The 14,749-nt window shown below is 48.9% G+C and overlaps 1 protein-coding gene across 1 annotated transcript in view; it reads left to right on the forward strand.

Moving 5' to 3' along the window:
- SRCAP (Snf2 related CREBBP activator protein) overlaps positions 1 to 14,749 on the forward strand; it is a 1,720,489-nt gene that overhangs the window by 1,551,758 nt on the left and 153,982 nt on the right. The window contains exon 31 of the mRNA XM_086931673.1: positions 5,006 to 5,137. Coding sequence (XP_086787799.1) covers positions 5,006 to 5,137 — 132 coding nt within the window. The remainder of the gene's footprint in view (positions 1 to 5,005; positions 5,138 to 14,749) is intronic.

The following is a 14,749-nucleotide window of genomic DNA, read 5'->3' on the forward strand; positions in this document are numbered from 1 at the left end:
TGGTAAATGCACCTAGGGTACATGTCGTAATTTAGAAAGAGAACAGCCAGGCTGTGGGTCTGATTGGCAGGCCCACAGCCAGAGAAAGTCGTAAACCAGTGAAACAAAAGCAAAAAATCTGGGTGATCATAGGATTGCAGACCCTACTCTCCTACAGCCTGCACAATAAATGACATACCGCTTCCACTTCGCCGCATAGCATGCTCTGGTGGTGGGCTTCCTTGCCTCCCGGATGATGTCCATACAGTCAGGAGGTAAGTTGAGGTAGCCAAACTCTAAGACCTCAGGAGTCAGATCGCCAGGTTGACCTAAAATGGCGTCTGGAGTGGACCAGGAGGGTCCGGGGTGCTCCTCTTTTGGAAGGGAGCAAGGGCCAGTCTGGAGCAACCAGACTAGCAGTGGTGATGTCGTCGGTCGTCGTCGCGAAGGCCACAAGCCAGCGGGCTAGTAGCCAGACAACGCGGTGAGCAGCCAAAAAGCAGAAGGGCCCCATGCAGATCTCGTGGATGCTGGGGGGCTGGACTTCGGTGCTGGAGCTGCTCAGGGTTGGGGCTTCTCGGACCCCAAAGCACTCACCAGAGGATCCCTCGGCGGTCGTGCTGGATAGAAGTCGTGCAGTTCTGATGATGGCCGGTCCCTCGAGGTCTCGTCGCACCTACGGTTCTCAGCTTAGCTGTAGAGGTAGGTAGAGGTCAGAGGTGCCAGGGAAGCCGGGTCTCGTCGTGCTGGTCGGTCGGATTCCGGAGAAAGGACGTGCAGCGAACCGCAGAGTTCTTAGATGGTGCCTGCGGATGCCGGGTGACTACTCCTTAGCCACAAGGGAGAAATCTTGAGAAGAGTCGAGAGTTCCTTTCGTAGAAAGTAGTTTCTTGATTCAAAGATGATCTGATTTGGAAGGGTCCCCGCTCCTGCCTTTATCCTAAAGAAAGGGGTGGGTGCGCGACTAGGTCCTGCCCTAGGGGTGGGACCAGGAAGGGGGTGGTTACACCCCTCTCCCATGCCGGACTTTCCCCAGCTCAGGGGCTGGTGTGCCCCTGGAACTGGTTCTAGCCGGCAGATGCAGTCACCTTCCTGTAAAGCCCTGCCTACCCAGGATACACAAAACCCTGTCTGGGATGGTGCTAGCACCGCCCCTGACAGGAAACCCTTTGTCCAAGCTCCCCTCGCTGGAAGGACTCCCAGCTGCAGGGGGTCAGACTTGTGTCTGTGGTGGCAGCATCCATTTTGTGATGCTGAGGCTTGAGTTAACTTTAACCGGGGTTCACAGTTACATACATGTCGTGTCCCTCTAGAAGGGTGGAATGCTAACCCCGTCGCCAGAATTGGCGAGGGGTTAGTATTCCAATTCGTATGACACCTTACTCGACATGTTTTGATAAAGCGATACCAAAGATAGTATTTAACCGCGAGGATTATAATGCACTTAAGAGTATATGGTATGCGTTATCATGGAACAGCTATTAGGACTTGGTTACGCAAGCTGCAAACGGTCTCAGCTCATGCCAGAGCACCATCTCACACGATTCCAAGCACTCTGCCTTCAGGATTGTCAAGGCCTGCCATAGGAGTGACTGGTAGGAATCTGTGTGTCCATTTTAGGGTTAGATATAGGTATACTATATCTAAAGCAAAGGGTGATTACACCACCTTGCCCCAGCTGTCGTGCAGCCAGTTGTGTCAGATTTAGATGGCCAGCCAGGGGTGGCATAATACATGCTTCAGCCCCTGGTAGGCCCTGGGTACACCTATGCCCTGAGTTACAGGGTCTGATAAGGTGGCCCAGTACCAATTGGTAAATGCACCTAGGGTACACGTTGTAATTTAGTGAGAGAACAGCTAGGCTGTGGGTCTGATTACCAGGCCCACAGCCAGAGAAAGTCGTAAACCAGTGAAACAAAAGCAAAAAATCTGGGTGATCATAGGATTGCAGACCCTACTCTCCTACAGCCCGCTCCTACCTTTATCCTAAGAAAAGGGGCTGGCACGCGACTAGGTCCTGCCCATGGGTGGGACCTGGAGGGGGGTGGTTACACCCCTCTCCTTTGTCCGGTCTCTCCCCAGCTCAGGGGCTGGGGTGCCCCTGGAACTGGTTTGAGCCGGCATATGCACAGTGAGCACCGGGGTGCCACTTGCAGTCAACTTCCTCTCAGCCCTGCCTACCTGGGATACACAAAATCCTGTCTGGGATGGTGCTACCACCGCCCCTGACAGGAAACCCTTTGTCCGAGCCCTCCTCGCTGGAAGGACTCCCAGCAGCAGGAGGTCAGACTTGTGTCTGTGGTGGCAGCATCCATTTTGTGATGCTGAGGCTCGAGTTAACTTTAACCGGGGTTCAAAGTTACATACATGTCTTGTCCCTCTAGAAGGGTGGAATGCTAACCCCGTCGCCAGTATTGGCGAGAGGTTAGTATTCCAATTCGTATGACACCTTACTCGACATGTTTTGATAAAGCGATACCAAAGTTGGCAAATAACCGCGAGGATTATAATGCACTTAAGAGTATATGGTACGTGTTATCATGGAACAGCTATTAGGACTTGGTTCCACAAGCTGCAAACGGGCTCAGCTCATGCCAGAGCACCATCTCACATAATTCCAAGCACTCTGCCTTCAGGATTGATAAGGCCTGCCGTAGGAGTGACTGATAGGAATGTATCTGTCCATTTTAGGGTTAGATATAGGACTACTATATCTAAAGCAAAGGGTGATTACACCACCTTGCCCCAGCTGTCGTGCAGCCAGTTGTGTCAGATTTGGATGGCCAGCCAGGGGTGGCATAATACATGCTGCAGCCCCTGAGAGGCCCTGGGTGCACCTATGCCCTGGGTACCTAAGGTACACTGTACAGGGGCTGATAAGGTGGCCCAGTACCAATTGGTAAATGCACCTAGGGTACATGTGTATCAATTTAGAGAGAGAACAGCTAGGCTGTGGGTCTGATTAGCAGGCCCACAGCCAGGGAAAGTCGTAAAACAGTGAAGCAAAAAGCAAAAATCGGGGGTGATTGCAGACCCTTCTCTCCTACAGTCCGTGCTTTCAGGCCCATGTGACACCAGTGGGGGCAGGGTTCGCCATCACCACCTCCACTGGCGCACTGTCACATCGGACAAGTGGGTGCTGCAAATCGTCCGAAGGGGCTACCCCCTCCCCTTCGAGGCGACCCCTCCAGCCATGCCACCGCAGTACCACTGCGTGTCGTGGCATCACTTGAAACTTCTACAAGAGGAAGTCACGGCCCTCTTGGCCAAGGGGGCCATCTAGTGCGTTCCTGTCCAGAAGTAGGGTGTGGTTGTTACTCACACTACTTTCTGCTACCCAAGAATAGCAAAGGGGGCCTACGCCCTATCTTGGACCTGCAGAACGCCAACGGCTTCCTCCGGAAGGAGACGTTCAAGATGCTGACACTGGCTCAGGTCTTAGCTGCCCTGGATCCGGGAGACTGGATGGTAGCGTTGGACTTGCGGGACGCTTATTTTTATATCCCCGTCGTTCAGACTCTTCCAGGACAACAATGTGCGATCATCCAGGCCCAACACTAGGCGGCGATCTATGCACAGATATGAATGTCAGCAGCCCTACATGCCAAGAACAGATGCATACTGGTAAGTAGCATATTCGATATAGCTACTTTTCTATATACTGTGTTAAGTTAGCATGAGCCTATTAAATGTTTAAACGCCATTTTTCCTTTTTGCTTCATTTTCCACACGACACATAATTGTTATTTTAGCTTTCAACCTAGAAGAGCGTTGTGATTTACTTGAGAAATAATAGTATTCCTCTGATATCAGCTTTGCTTGGTACACTGTCTGCCCAGTGAGTGCTGAAGCCTCCAAGGATAACTCGACACAGTGTTGTTGTGAGGTCTGATCTTCGCACCTTCCTAGACATAACACAAATGCAGCTGCTGCCAAAATCTGTCTCTAAGCGGGTTTCATATTGCTTTGCTAAAAACACATGTAACACACTTGATGGTGCTTCGCATGCAGAAAGCTGGTGGAAGATGATGTGATCCTCTGCCACTGAGATTTGAGGTATGGGCCCGCCCTGCTAAAACCCAAAAGAGACCTTCATAGATGTAATATACTATGCTAATTAGGGAGGGTGAGAAATAGGTGTTGTTAATTCCTATTCATTTCAGCATTTTAGTATGCTGTCACCGTTCGCTTTTTATGGACTAGTAACTATGCTGATAACTTTGTTTCTTATAATATGTTTGCTTGTATTATATAAGATACTGCGTTTGAGATCCCTGCATTAGTAAATAAATATTTCAAATATGCACGTGTCCTCATTTACTCCACGTTCTGGTTTGAGATGTTTATATAGCGAAAGAGTGTTCATGTGTTCCACGATACCTGAGGTTTTCTAAGTTCATGTTCTGGTTTGTCTAAACATTGGGAATTTGTTATGACCAATGAGACACTAGCTAGCTCGGTAAGCAGATTTTGGGTACTGAGGTGAGTTTTGGGCCATCCTAATTCACTGAGGTTCCGAATCTCTATGCACAGTTCTGTAGGAGAACAGAATCCCCGCTACAGTCCCAGATCGTCGTCCGCTTCTCGCAAGGTTTTTTTGGTTAAAGTATTTTATTTTTACTTTGTAAGTATAACTGCAAAATCTGTTCTAGTCTATTAATGCATCAACCCCTTCGATGCTGATGACGAGCTCAGCTCGTCATCAGCCACGGTGGGCGTGGGCGGATGACGAGTTGAGCTCGTCATCTAACGCGGCTTTTAGAAAAAAGCCGCGTAGCGAAAAAATAACCGCCGCAGCGATGCGGTTAACAAAGATATCCCTAGTTAGGAGTATAATGAAGGCATTACAAGTAGAAACTTTTCATCTGAGTATTTATTCCACTAATCTTTCAAGTGCGGCTTGATCTGATTCCACACCAAGATCACTTTGAGCTATGTTAATTCCCAGACATATTTCACCAGGTGAAAATTTTAAGTAGGAGAACAGTGCACATATTGAAAGTTTAATTTTTTCTCCTTCTCTAAGCAAACTATCCGGGACCTGTTTGAAATGCCAATAGAGGAGGGGCCAAAAAAAGAAGTTGACTGTTCATCTAGGAGTTCTCTGCAGGACGAAGATGATGGAGCACCCTCCAGACAGAGCCAAATACTAGAGCAGGTGAGATAAAACCGTTCACACTGTCAACAAACCACTCAGTGTGTGGGCACAGATGCAGGTAAAGGCACTAGTCCTGTAAGTACCCCCAAATTATTTCACTATGTAGAAATAACAGGCTCACAATATGCTGGTACACTCCTCATATTCTGTTGGCTGTGCTCGATCTCTGGTATTTTTATTTACTTGAAAGTTGATATTGTAGAATTGCTGTTTTGCAATACTCATCAGTCAGCACGCATTGCTAACTTCAAATATAGGATTATAGTAGCAGATTTGTGGCATCCACCTTTGGGAAAACAGAAAGGGGCTATCAAAAGTGCATAGTGACTAACTATGGGCGGAAAATACGTTCCGCTCGCGGATTTTCGGCTATTTCGCGATCCGCGAATCTCGCAAAATTACCGAAAAATCCCCAAATCCGCTTCAGTTAAGGCAGGTGCTCGAGTTGAAGAAAGCTAACTTTGTAACCATTTTAGAATGGCGCCGGCAAGCTGCCAGAGTTGCAACTTGCAAGTAAGCAACTCTGGCAGCTTGCCGGCGCCATTCTAAAATGGTTACAAAGTTAGCTTCAACTCGGGCACCTGCCTTAACTCTGTAAGTGCTTCCTGCGGGCCAAAAATTAAACCTCATCTGAAAGCACTTACAGATATAAATAAAGCAGGTGCCCGAGTTGAAGCTCAAATTCAGTAACGTTTTAATAAGACCAAAACATTAGTGAGCACAGTCGAGGCTGGGCAAGTGTGCTTTAACCCCATATCTGCTGTCGAAAATTAGCTGTAATACTCAAGGGAGGTCTTTGAATTCCTGAGTTTCTCGAGCGCAACCCCCGTGTATTTCCTGTGACCAGGAGGCTGCTTTCTCCTCACCTGTTGCCCTGCTCACTCTCTGACCCTTTATACACAAGAGGCATGTTGACACGCATAGAAGCCCCGCTCGTTTGGCCCTGCACCACACACTAGCTGTATCAAACGTATTCCCGCCCTTTCCCAACTATGATGGACAGCTCACTCAAGGGACCTCCGCGCCTTTTGGCGAGGTGGCAAAGTTACAGGCACACATGGTCGTTGGAGAGAAATCTTCTGGCCCTTTACGCAGCTGCAGTGTAGGAAAAGCACTTTACATTTACCCAACGAGGTAGCACTTACTGGATTAGTCAGTAGAAAGTACTCCAGTTGAGTAGAGGTATTGCACAAAACGGTGGCATCTTCGTGGATAACTATGCAGGGCAGGATTCATTCTGGCACGAGGCTCCTGTCACAAAAATTAAACCTCAACAGGAAGCACTTACAGATATAGCAGGTGCCCGAGTTGAAGCTCAAATTCAGTAACGTTTTAATCAGCCCAAAACATTAGTGAGCTCGGTCAAGGCTGGGCAAGTGTGCTTTATCCCCGTCTCTGCCGTTGAAAATTAGCTGTAATACTCGAGGGAGGGCTTTGAATCCCTGAGTTTCTCGAGCGCAACGCCCTTGTAGTTCATGTGACCAGGAGGCTGCTTTCTCCTCACCTGTCGCCCTGCTCGCTTCTGACCCTTTATACACAAGAGGCATGTTGACACGCATAGAAGCCCTGCACGTTCGGCCCCGCACCACACACTAGTGGTATCAAACGTATTACCGCCCTTTCCCAACCATGATGGACAGCTCACTCAAGGGACCTCTGCGCCTTTTGGCGCGATTGCAAAGTTACTGGCACACATGGTCAGTGGAGACAAATCTTCTGGCCCTTTACGCGGCTGCAGTGTAGGAAAAGCACTATACATTTACACAACGAGGTAGCACTTACTGGATTAGCCAGTAGAAAGTACTCTGGTGCAAATCGCAAAAAATTCAGCGATTTCGTGGGGAAATCTGCGAATTGGCTGATTCTTTTGCGATTTTGCACGAATTTGCGGACTGCAGGTCTGCAAAATTTGCCCATACTTAAAAGTGACACAACCCAACATTCCTGCTCTCCATCTTCAGTTACTAGTTTTTCAGATCTCAAGCTATTAATTTAAATTAATTTTCATTCACTCTATTCATGTGACCTTTTCATGTAAAATTCTGTTTTCTGGTTTTGGGTTTTTTTTTTGCTCTATCAGGAATAATCAAACCAATTTGAAGACTTGAGTCTAAGAAGGCAGGGTGTACTTTTATCCATATCGGTCATGTAGTCTAAGTAGGTGTTGCTTCATACAAAGGAACAATGATCATGGATTATCTTGTAGGTTATCATCTGTTACCTGTATTGTGATTTTATTGCCTGAACATATTCTAGGTTCACATGCTGTGCATTCTTTTACCATCTAATGTTCGGGTTCTGAAATCATTTTCTTTATTTAAATAGTATTTTATAACTTATTTAATGCTTCATACCCCTGACAAGTGGGTAAACTTGTCAGGTTCCTGGTGCTACTTTGGAGTGCCTAGTGTTGCGGCCTTAGATATAGGAAGTAAGGAAGGTATAGGAAGGAATAAAAAGGTATTTCAAAAGTGCACACTTAAAAGCTTTTCAGTGAAAATCTGGCAATGTTATCTGTAGGAAGGTGGATACCTGACTATGGTTACCTCCAACTTTTTGCCTGGTGTTTTGCTGGTTTTCCGACTTAGTTGGCCTGGGACCCTGCCAATCAGGACCCCAGGCCGACTGCTCTCTCTAAAATGGATTCCATGTACCTTAGGTACATTTCCAATTGGTACTGGGCCACCTTATCAGACCCTGTAACTCAGGGCATAGGTGTACCCAGGGCCTACCAGGGGCTGAAGCATGTATTATGCCACCCCTGGCTGGCCATCTAAATCTGACACAACTGGCTGCACGACAGCTGGGGCAAGGTGGTGTAATCACCCTTTGCTTTAGATATAGTATACCTATATCTAACCCTAAAATGGACACACAGATTCCTATCAGTCACTCCTATGGCAGGCCTTGACAATCCTGAAGGACTCTAAAGCATCTGAGGTGATTTTGTCTCCTCAGTCGCCGACGAGCCATCCAGCGACGACGAGGACGACGACGAGAGCGTCGACGAGGACCTCGATATCGATATCGATTCCGTCGACGAAGACTGGATCGACGACGGCGTCGTCGACGATGACCACGTCGACGGTTACCACCACTTCGACGAAGACCATCCCGTCGACGATGACTATTCCGTCGTAGACGGTGGCAATCTCGATGACGATCCCGTCGACGAGGACGACGAGCCCGTCGACGACGACAGCTCCGTCGACGAGCCCGTCGACGATGGACCCGTCGACGATGACCGCTCCGTCGACGATCCCGTCGACGATGGACCCGACGACGATGATGGTTCCGTCGACGATGCCGTCGACGGTGAAGGGACTCTCGTCGACGGTCACGTCGACGACGATTCAGAATAAGGAAACGGTGGATTTGTTTTCAACGTTGAGGAGCCTACGCGTATGCCACGCCGTTTTCACGAAAACATTTGGAACCTTGAGACTAACTACAAAGACACTTCCTGTTTGAACACAACTACAGGGAAGATTTGGCGGTCTCTCAAGGCTATGAATCTCTGACATTGAACAGTCACCATCAGGTTGAACTGCAGCCTCCATTTTTTCATAGCTTTCCTTAATATCACTATAAGGGTCATCCACATTGCATTAAAATTCACTGTCCTGATGATGGTCTTTGGATATTACCAGTGAGACCGAAACGTCGACATATCAATCCAAGTCTTCATTCTACTTTTTGACTTTCTATTTATTATTTCTAAAAGAAGTCAATTTTATATTCATTTGTGTTAGACTGGATTGTTTCTTATGTACCAATGGATTGTTTTGTCACTTCCATGTACCTAAGACTTATATGCAATTAGTTTTGACTATGTACCCTTACAAATTTGACAAATTTAAAATATAAATAATAATTTTTCTTTGAAAAATATATTTGTCCGTGTTGCTTTACATCGTTTCCTTAAAGTTCATTTGGTGAGCAAAACCACATTAAGTGTTGACAATTGTCTCAACTGTTCGACCTCTATAGGGCTAGTGTGGTAGTTTCTATGGAGTCTTGAAACAGACAATAACACAAAAAAGCAGTATCTGATTCACTCAGTTGCCAAGTCTTAATAATATAGACTGTGTCACACTGCATAACTTTAATTTTTGAATAAATCCCTTGCTGGCATTTCCCCTCTAAACATTACGATTGCCCAAGCCCGCAAGGGTTTATTGGGTCACCCACCCCTATAATCTGAAACAAGAAGTTGCTGGCAGGCAGCCAGATGGAGGAGTCCGGTGGTTCCAAGGATGGAACTAGGAAGAAGAAGTCCTGAAAGGGAAGGGGACAGAGTCTCGATCACTAGCCAGTGATGGTGCTGGAACCAGGAGGGAACCAAATGCTGTCGCCGCGTTCAAGTGGAGGAAGGGTCGCTTCTCTCTGTAGCTGCGCTGACCAGGAGCTGTTCTTCACGACCAGGCTGGAGGCACGAGCTGTCCCACGTAGTCTGCTGCTGATGGCGGTGTTGGATCGTCGATCTGGTCAACAGGCCTTGGCAAGTGCAAGCCACGCGGTGGAACAAAGATGACGTCTGGTGCGGGCCAGGAGGGTCCGTGGTGCTTCTCGTTCACAAGGAAGCAAGGGCCAGTCTGGGGGACCAGACCAGCAGTGTTGGATTCTTCGGGTCGTCTTCTCAGAGGTCACGAGCCAGCCGGCAAGTGACCAGACAACAGGACAAGCAGCAACCAGGCGAAAGGGCCCCACGCAGATCTCGTGGATGCTGGGGGGCTGGTCTTTGGTGCAGGAGCTGCGTCGGTGTGGGGCTTCTCAGACCCTAATGCACTCACTCGAGGATCCCTCGGCGGTCGTGCTGGAAGCGCTGTGCAGGTTTCTCAAGATGGCCATCTCCAAGTTTCTCGTCGCACCCACGGGTCTCAGCTGTGCTGTGGATGTGGGTAGAGGTCAGAGGAGTCTGGAGATCCGGGTCTCGTCAAGCTGGGTCGTCGGGTTCCGGGAAGGAAGGACTTGCAGCAAACCGCACAAGAGCTTGATGGTGCCTGCGAAGCAGGATGGTCACTCCCTGACCATAGGGGAGATTCTTCAGTCTTCTGATGTTCAGGAGGTTGAAGGTCAAGAGTTCTTCGTGGAAGTTGTCAAGATTAATCTAACAGGAAATGGGACAAGCTCCTACCTTTATTCAGCTAAAGGGGGCTGCACTACGACTAGGTCCCTCCTCTGGGTGGGACCAGGAAGGGGGTGGTTACACCCCTTTTCCTTTGTCCGGTCTTGCACCAGCTCTGGTGGTGGAGTGCCTCAGGAACTGGTTCTGACCGGTGTATGCACAGGACACCTTGTGTGCCCCAGGCATGTCTCATTCCTTTCAGCCCTGGCCTACCTAATACACAAAATCCTGTCTGGGGTGGTGCTAGCACCTCCCAAGGCAGGAAACCCTTTGTCCGAGCCTCCCTCGCTGGAAGGACTCCCAGCAGCAGGAGGTCAGACTTGTGTCTGTGGTGGCAGCATCCATTTTGTGATGCTGAGGCTCGAGTTAACTTTAACCGGGGTTCACAGTTACATACATGTTGTGTCCCTCTAGAAAGGTGGAATGCTACCCCCGTCGCCAGAATTGGCGAGGGGGTAGTAGTCCAATTCGTATGACACCTTACTCGACATGTTTTGATAATGCTATGCCAAAGTTAGCAATAACCGTGAGGATTATAATGCACTTAAGAGTATATGGTATAGCGTTATCATGGAACAGCTATTAGGACTTGGTTCCGCAAAATGCAAACGGGCTCAGCTCGTGCCAGAGCACCATCTCACATTATTCCAAGCACTCTGCCTTCAGGATTGATAAGGCCTGCCATAGGAGTGACTGATAGGAATATATGTGTCCATTTTAGGGTTAGATATAGGGATACTATATCTAAAGCAAAGTTGATTACACCACCTTGCCCCAGCTGTCGTGCAGCCAGTTGTCTGTTTAGATGGCCAGCCAGGGGTGGCATAACACATGCTTCAGCCCCTGGTAGGCCCTGGATACACCTATGCCCTGGATACCTAAGGTATGCTGTACAGGGACTGATAAGGTGGCCCAGTACCAATTGGTAAATGCACCTAAGGTACATGGTTGTCAATTTAGAGAGAGAACAGCTAGGCTGTGGGTCTGATTAGCAGGCCCACAGCCAGGGAAAGTCGTAAACCATTGAAGCAAAAAGCAAAAATCGGGGGTGACCATAGGATTGCAGACCCTACTCTCCTACAGGCGGCACTCGCACGGAGACACTTTTCGTCGCGAGTGGAGCTCCGGTCTGTTTTACGCCTTCCCGCCTATACCACTTCTGCCCAGAGTGCTGAAGAAGATCAGACGCGACCGGGCCCAAGTTATCCTTGTGGCTCAGGACTGGGCACGAAGATACTGGTATCCCGAGCTACTCCGCATGTCTGTCGATCCCCCGATTCGTCTGCCTCTTCAGGAGGACCTTCTGTCGCAGCAGCAGGGGACGGTCCTCTACCTAAACCTGTCCAGTCTCCACTTCCATGCTTGGAGATTGAGCGGCGACATTTGAGGCCATTTGACTTGCCTCCTGAAGTTTGTAATGTGATTCTGGCAGCCGGGCGCCCCTCCACAAAGTCGGTATACGCCTGCAGGTGGAACAGATTTGTGGCATGGTGCACAGCAAAGGCTGTGGAACCACTCTCTGCCCCCATTTCTGAGATTCTCCTCTTCCTTCTTTCTCTTGCCCAGCAGGGCTCTGCACTGGGCACTATCAAGGGATACCTTTCTGCCCTTTCCGCCTTCTTAAGGCTACCTGATCAGCCTCCTTTGTTCAAGTCCCCGATTGTAAATGGGTTATTGAAGGGCATCACTCATATGTTCCCCCCTGTTCCTTTCGTGATGCCCCACTGGGACTTGAACCTGGTTCTGACTTACCTGATGTGCGCTCCTTTTGAGCCACATCATAACTGTCCTCTCCGTCTTCTTACGCTTAAGACTGCTTTCCTGGTTGCCCTCACCTCTGCCAGGAGAGTGAGTGAGCTCCAGACTCTTTCCTCCAAGCCTCCTTTCCTTTCTGTCCATCCGTACAAGGTTGTGTTGCGGACAAGACCCTCTTTCCTGCCCAAGGTAGTCACAGCCTTCCACATCGGGCAGTCCATCACCTTGCCCACCTTCTTTCTGCCTCCGCATCCCTCTAAAGAGGAAGAGCGGCTCCACAGTCTGGACCCAATACGTGCGCTCTCTTACTATCTGCATCGCACACGCCAGTTCCGGGTGGATGACCAACTCTTTGTTGGTTACCTGGGCGCTAAGAAGGGACGGGCGGTGCATAAACGGACCATCTCTCAGTGGGTCGTGTTGTGCATCAAGGCATGCTACTCTTTGGCTAAGAAGGAGCCTCCTGTTGGGCTGAGGGCCCATTCCACTCGGGCCACTGCGGTTACTACTGCCCTGGGCCGGGGGAGTCCCCTTGCAGGACATTTGTCAGGCAGCTACTTGGGCCTCGCTGCACACGTTCGCAAGACACTTCTGCCTGGACAGCCAAGTCCGGAGGGATGGCTTCTTTGGCCGTTCCATCCTCCAGGACTTTCTGGTGTGATTATTGGTTCGCAGACCCACCACCAGGGTTGGTATTGCTGGGGTATCTATTCTAAGCTAAGGAATCTAATACTAACCTATTTCTTTCAGATGCACAAGTTACTTACCTTCGGTAACGATATATCTGTAAGAAACAGTAGTTAGTATTAGATTCCTTACCGCCCCACCCATCCTCCCCGTTCTGCAAACCGATATCTATTGTTAAGGTCATCCCCTTTCAGGGCCCTAGTTTCATGGCACAAGCGTTAGTTTTTATCATGGCTCTGCGTTTCTGGCGCGGAAAGCTGTGTATAGGAACTGACGTCAGCGCGCGAGGGTGGCGTCTAAGTACTCCGACGACGTCATCACGGCACCAACGACGACGGACGCGGAGCCGCAGACGGCGCCTACCGACGCGCTAGGGTACTGCTACGCAAAAGTTTCTGGATCCAGTTTGACGCCTGGGGATATTCTAAGGTAAGGAATCCAATACTAACTACTGTTTCTTACAGATATTGTTACAGAAGGTAAGTAACTTGTGCGTCAAGTCCGGAGAAACTGCTTTTTTTGGCCGTTCTGTTCAGTGACTTTCTGGTGTAACCTTATTCGCAGACCCACCACAGTGATTGGTATTGCTCGGGTATATATTCTAAGGAATGGAATCTATCACTAACGTGTCTCTTTCAGATGCACAAGTTACTACTTGTGTAACTATAAATCTGTAAGAGACATTAGTTGGTGATAGATTCCTTACTGCCCCACCCATCCTCCCTGTTCTGCGAACTAATTACTAGGGTTAAGGACATCCCTTTCAGGGCCCTAGTTTAATGGCACCAGTGGTCCGTTTCTTGCTTGGCTCTGCGTTTCTGGCGCGGAAAGTAGTGTCCAGGACTGACGTCAGCGCGCATGGGTGGCACCTAAGTAGTCTCCGTGATGTCGTCTCTGCGCATACGACGCCAGCGACGGACGCGGAGCCGCACGGTGCCACCTGCTGACGCGCATGGGTACTGCTAGCAAAAGTTTCCGGATCCAGTCTGACGCCTGGGAATGTTCTAAGGTAAGGAATCTATCACTAAATAATGTCTCTTACAGATATATCGTTACACAAGTAGTAACTTGTGCAACAGGTTGACTTTTTTTTTCTCTCCTTTCGCAGGTCCTTCTCTTTATCCTTTCACTTGCCTAAAGGGCTATCTTTCTGCTCTCTCAGCCTTTCTGTGGTACCTGATCAGCCATCCCTCTCTAAATCCCCTTTTGTAAACAGGTTCTTAAATGGTTTGCAACACGTTTCCACCTTCACCCTTCCTCATGCCTCAGTCAGACCTTAATCTGGTCTTGACTTCTCTGAAGTGTGCTCCTTGTGAGTCATTGCTCAATAGTCCTCTCAAGATCTTTACAATCAAGACAACGTTCCTCAAGGCAATAACCTCTGCCCTAAGGGTCAGTGAGCTTCAGGCTTTGTCATCCAAGCCTTCTTACCTGAACATCTACTCGGACAAGCTGGTTCTTCGCATGAGAGCTTCCTTTCTGCCGAAAGTGTTCACTTCTTTCCATGTAGGCCAGTCCATCACCCTGCCTGCCTTTCAGGCTCCGCATTATCCCTCTAAGGAAGAGGTGTTACTACACTGACTCGACGCAAAAAGAGCATTGTTCTGTCTTGACAAACTCTTTGTGGGGTAGATGGGAAAGGCTGTGCAGAAGCGGACCATCTTCTGATTGATCGTGCTCTGCATTAAGATCTGGTATGCATTGGCCAAGAAACAACCTCCTGAGGGTTTATGTGCTCATTGTACCAGAGCTGAGGCTGCGACCACTGTATTAGCACACATAGGTACGGTCCCAGATATCTACCAGGCAGCAACATGGGCTTCTCTACATACATTCACACCGCATTACTGCCTGGACTAGTGTTAATCAGTTATGCAGACCCACCTCCACAGAGGTATTACTTGAGTGTCTATTGTAAGGTAAGGAATCAGCAGCTTGAAGTTTCTACCAGATGAACAAGTTACTTACTGTTAGAGGCATGTGGGCCGCTAAATTCATATCTTGTGCATAGATTGCCGCCTAGTGTTGGGTCCGGATGATTG

The sequence above is a fragment of the Lissotriton vulgaris genome, chromosome 7 (assembly GCF_964263255.1).
Source record: "Lissotriton vulgaris chromosome 7, aLisVul1.2, whole genome shotgun sequence".
Classification (NCBI taxonomy): domain Eukaryota; kingdom Metazoa; phylum Chordata; class Amphibia; order Caudata; family Salamandridae; genus Lissotriton; species Lissotriton vulgaris.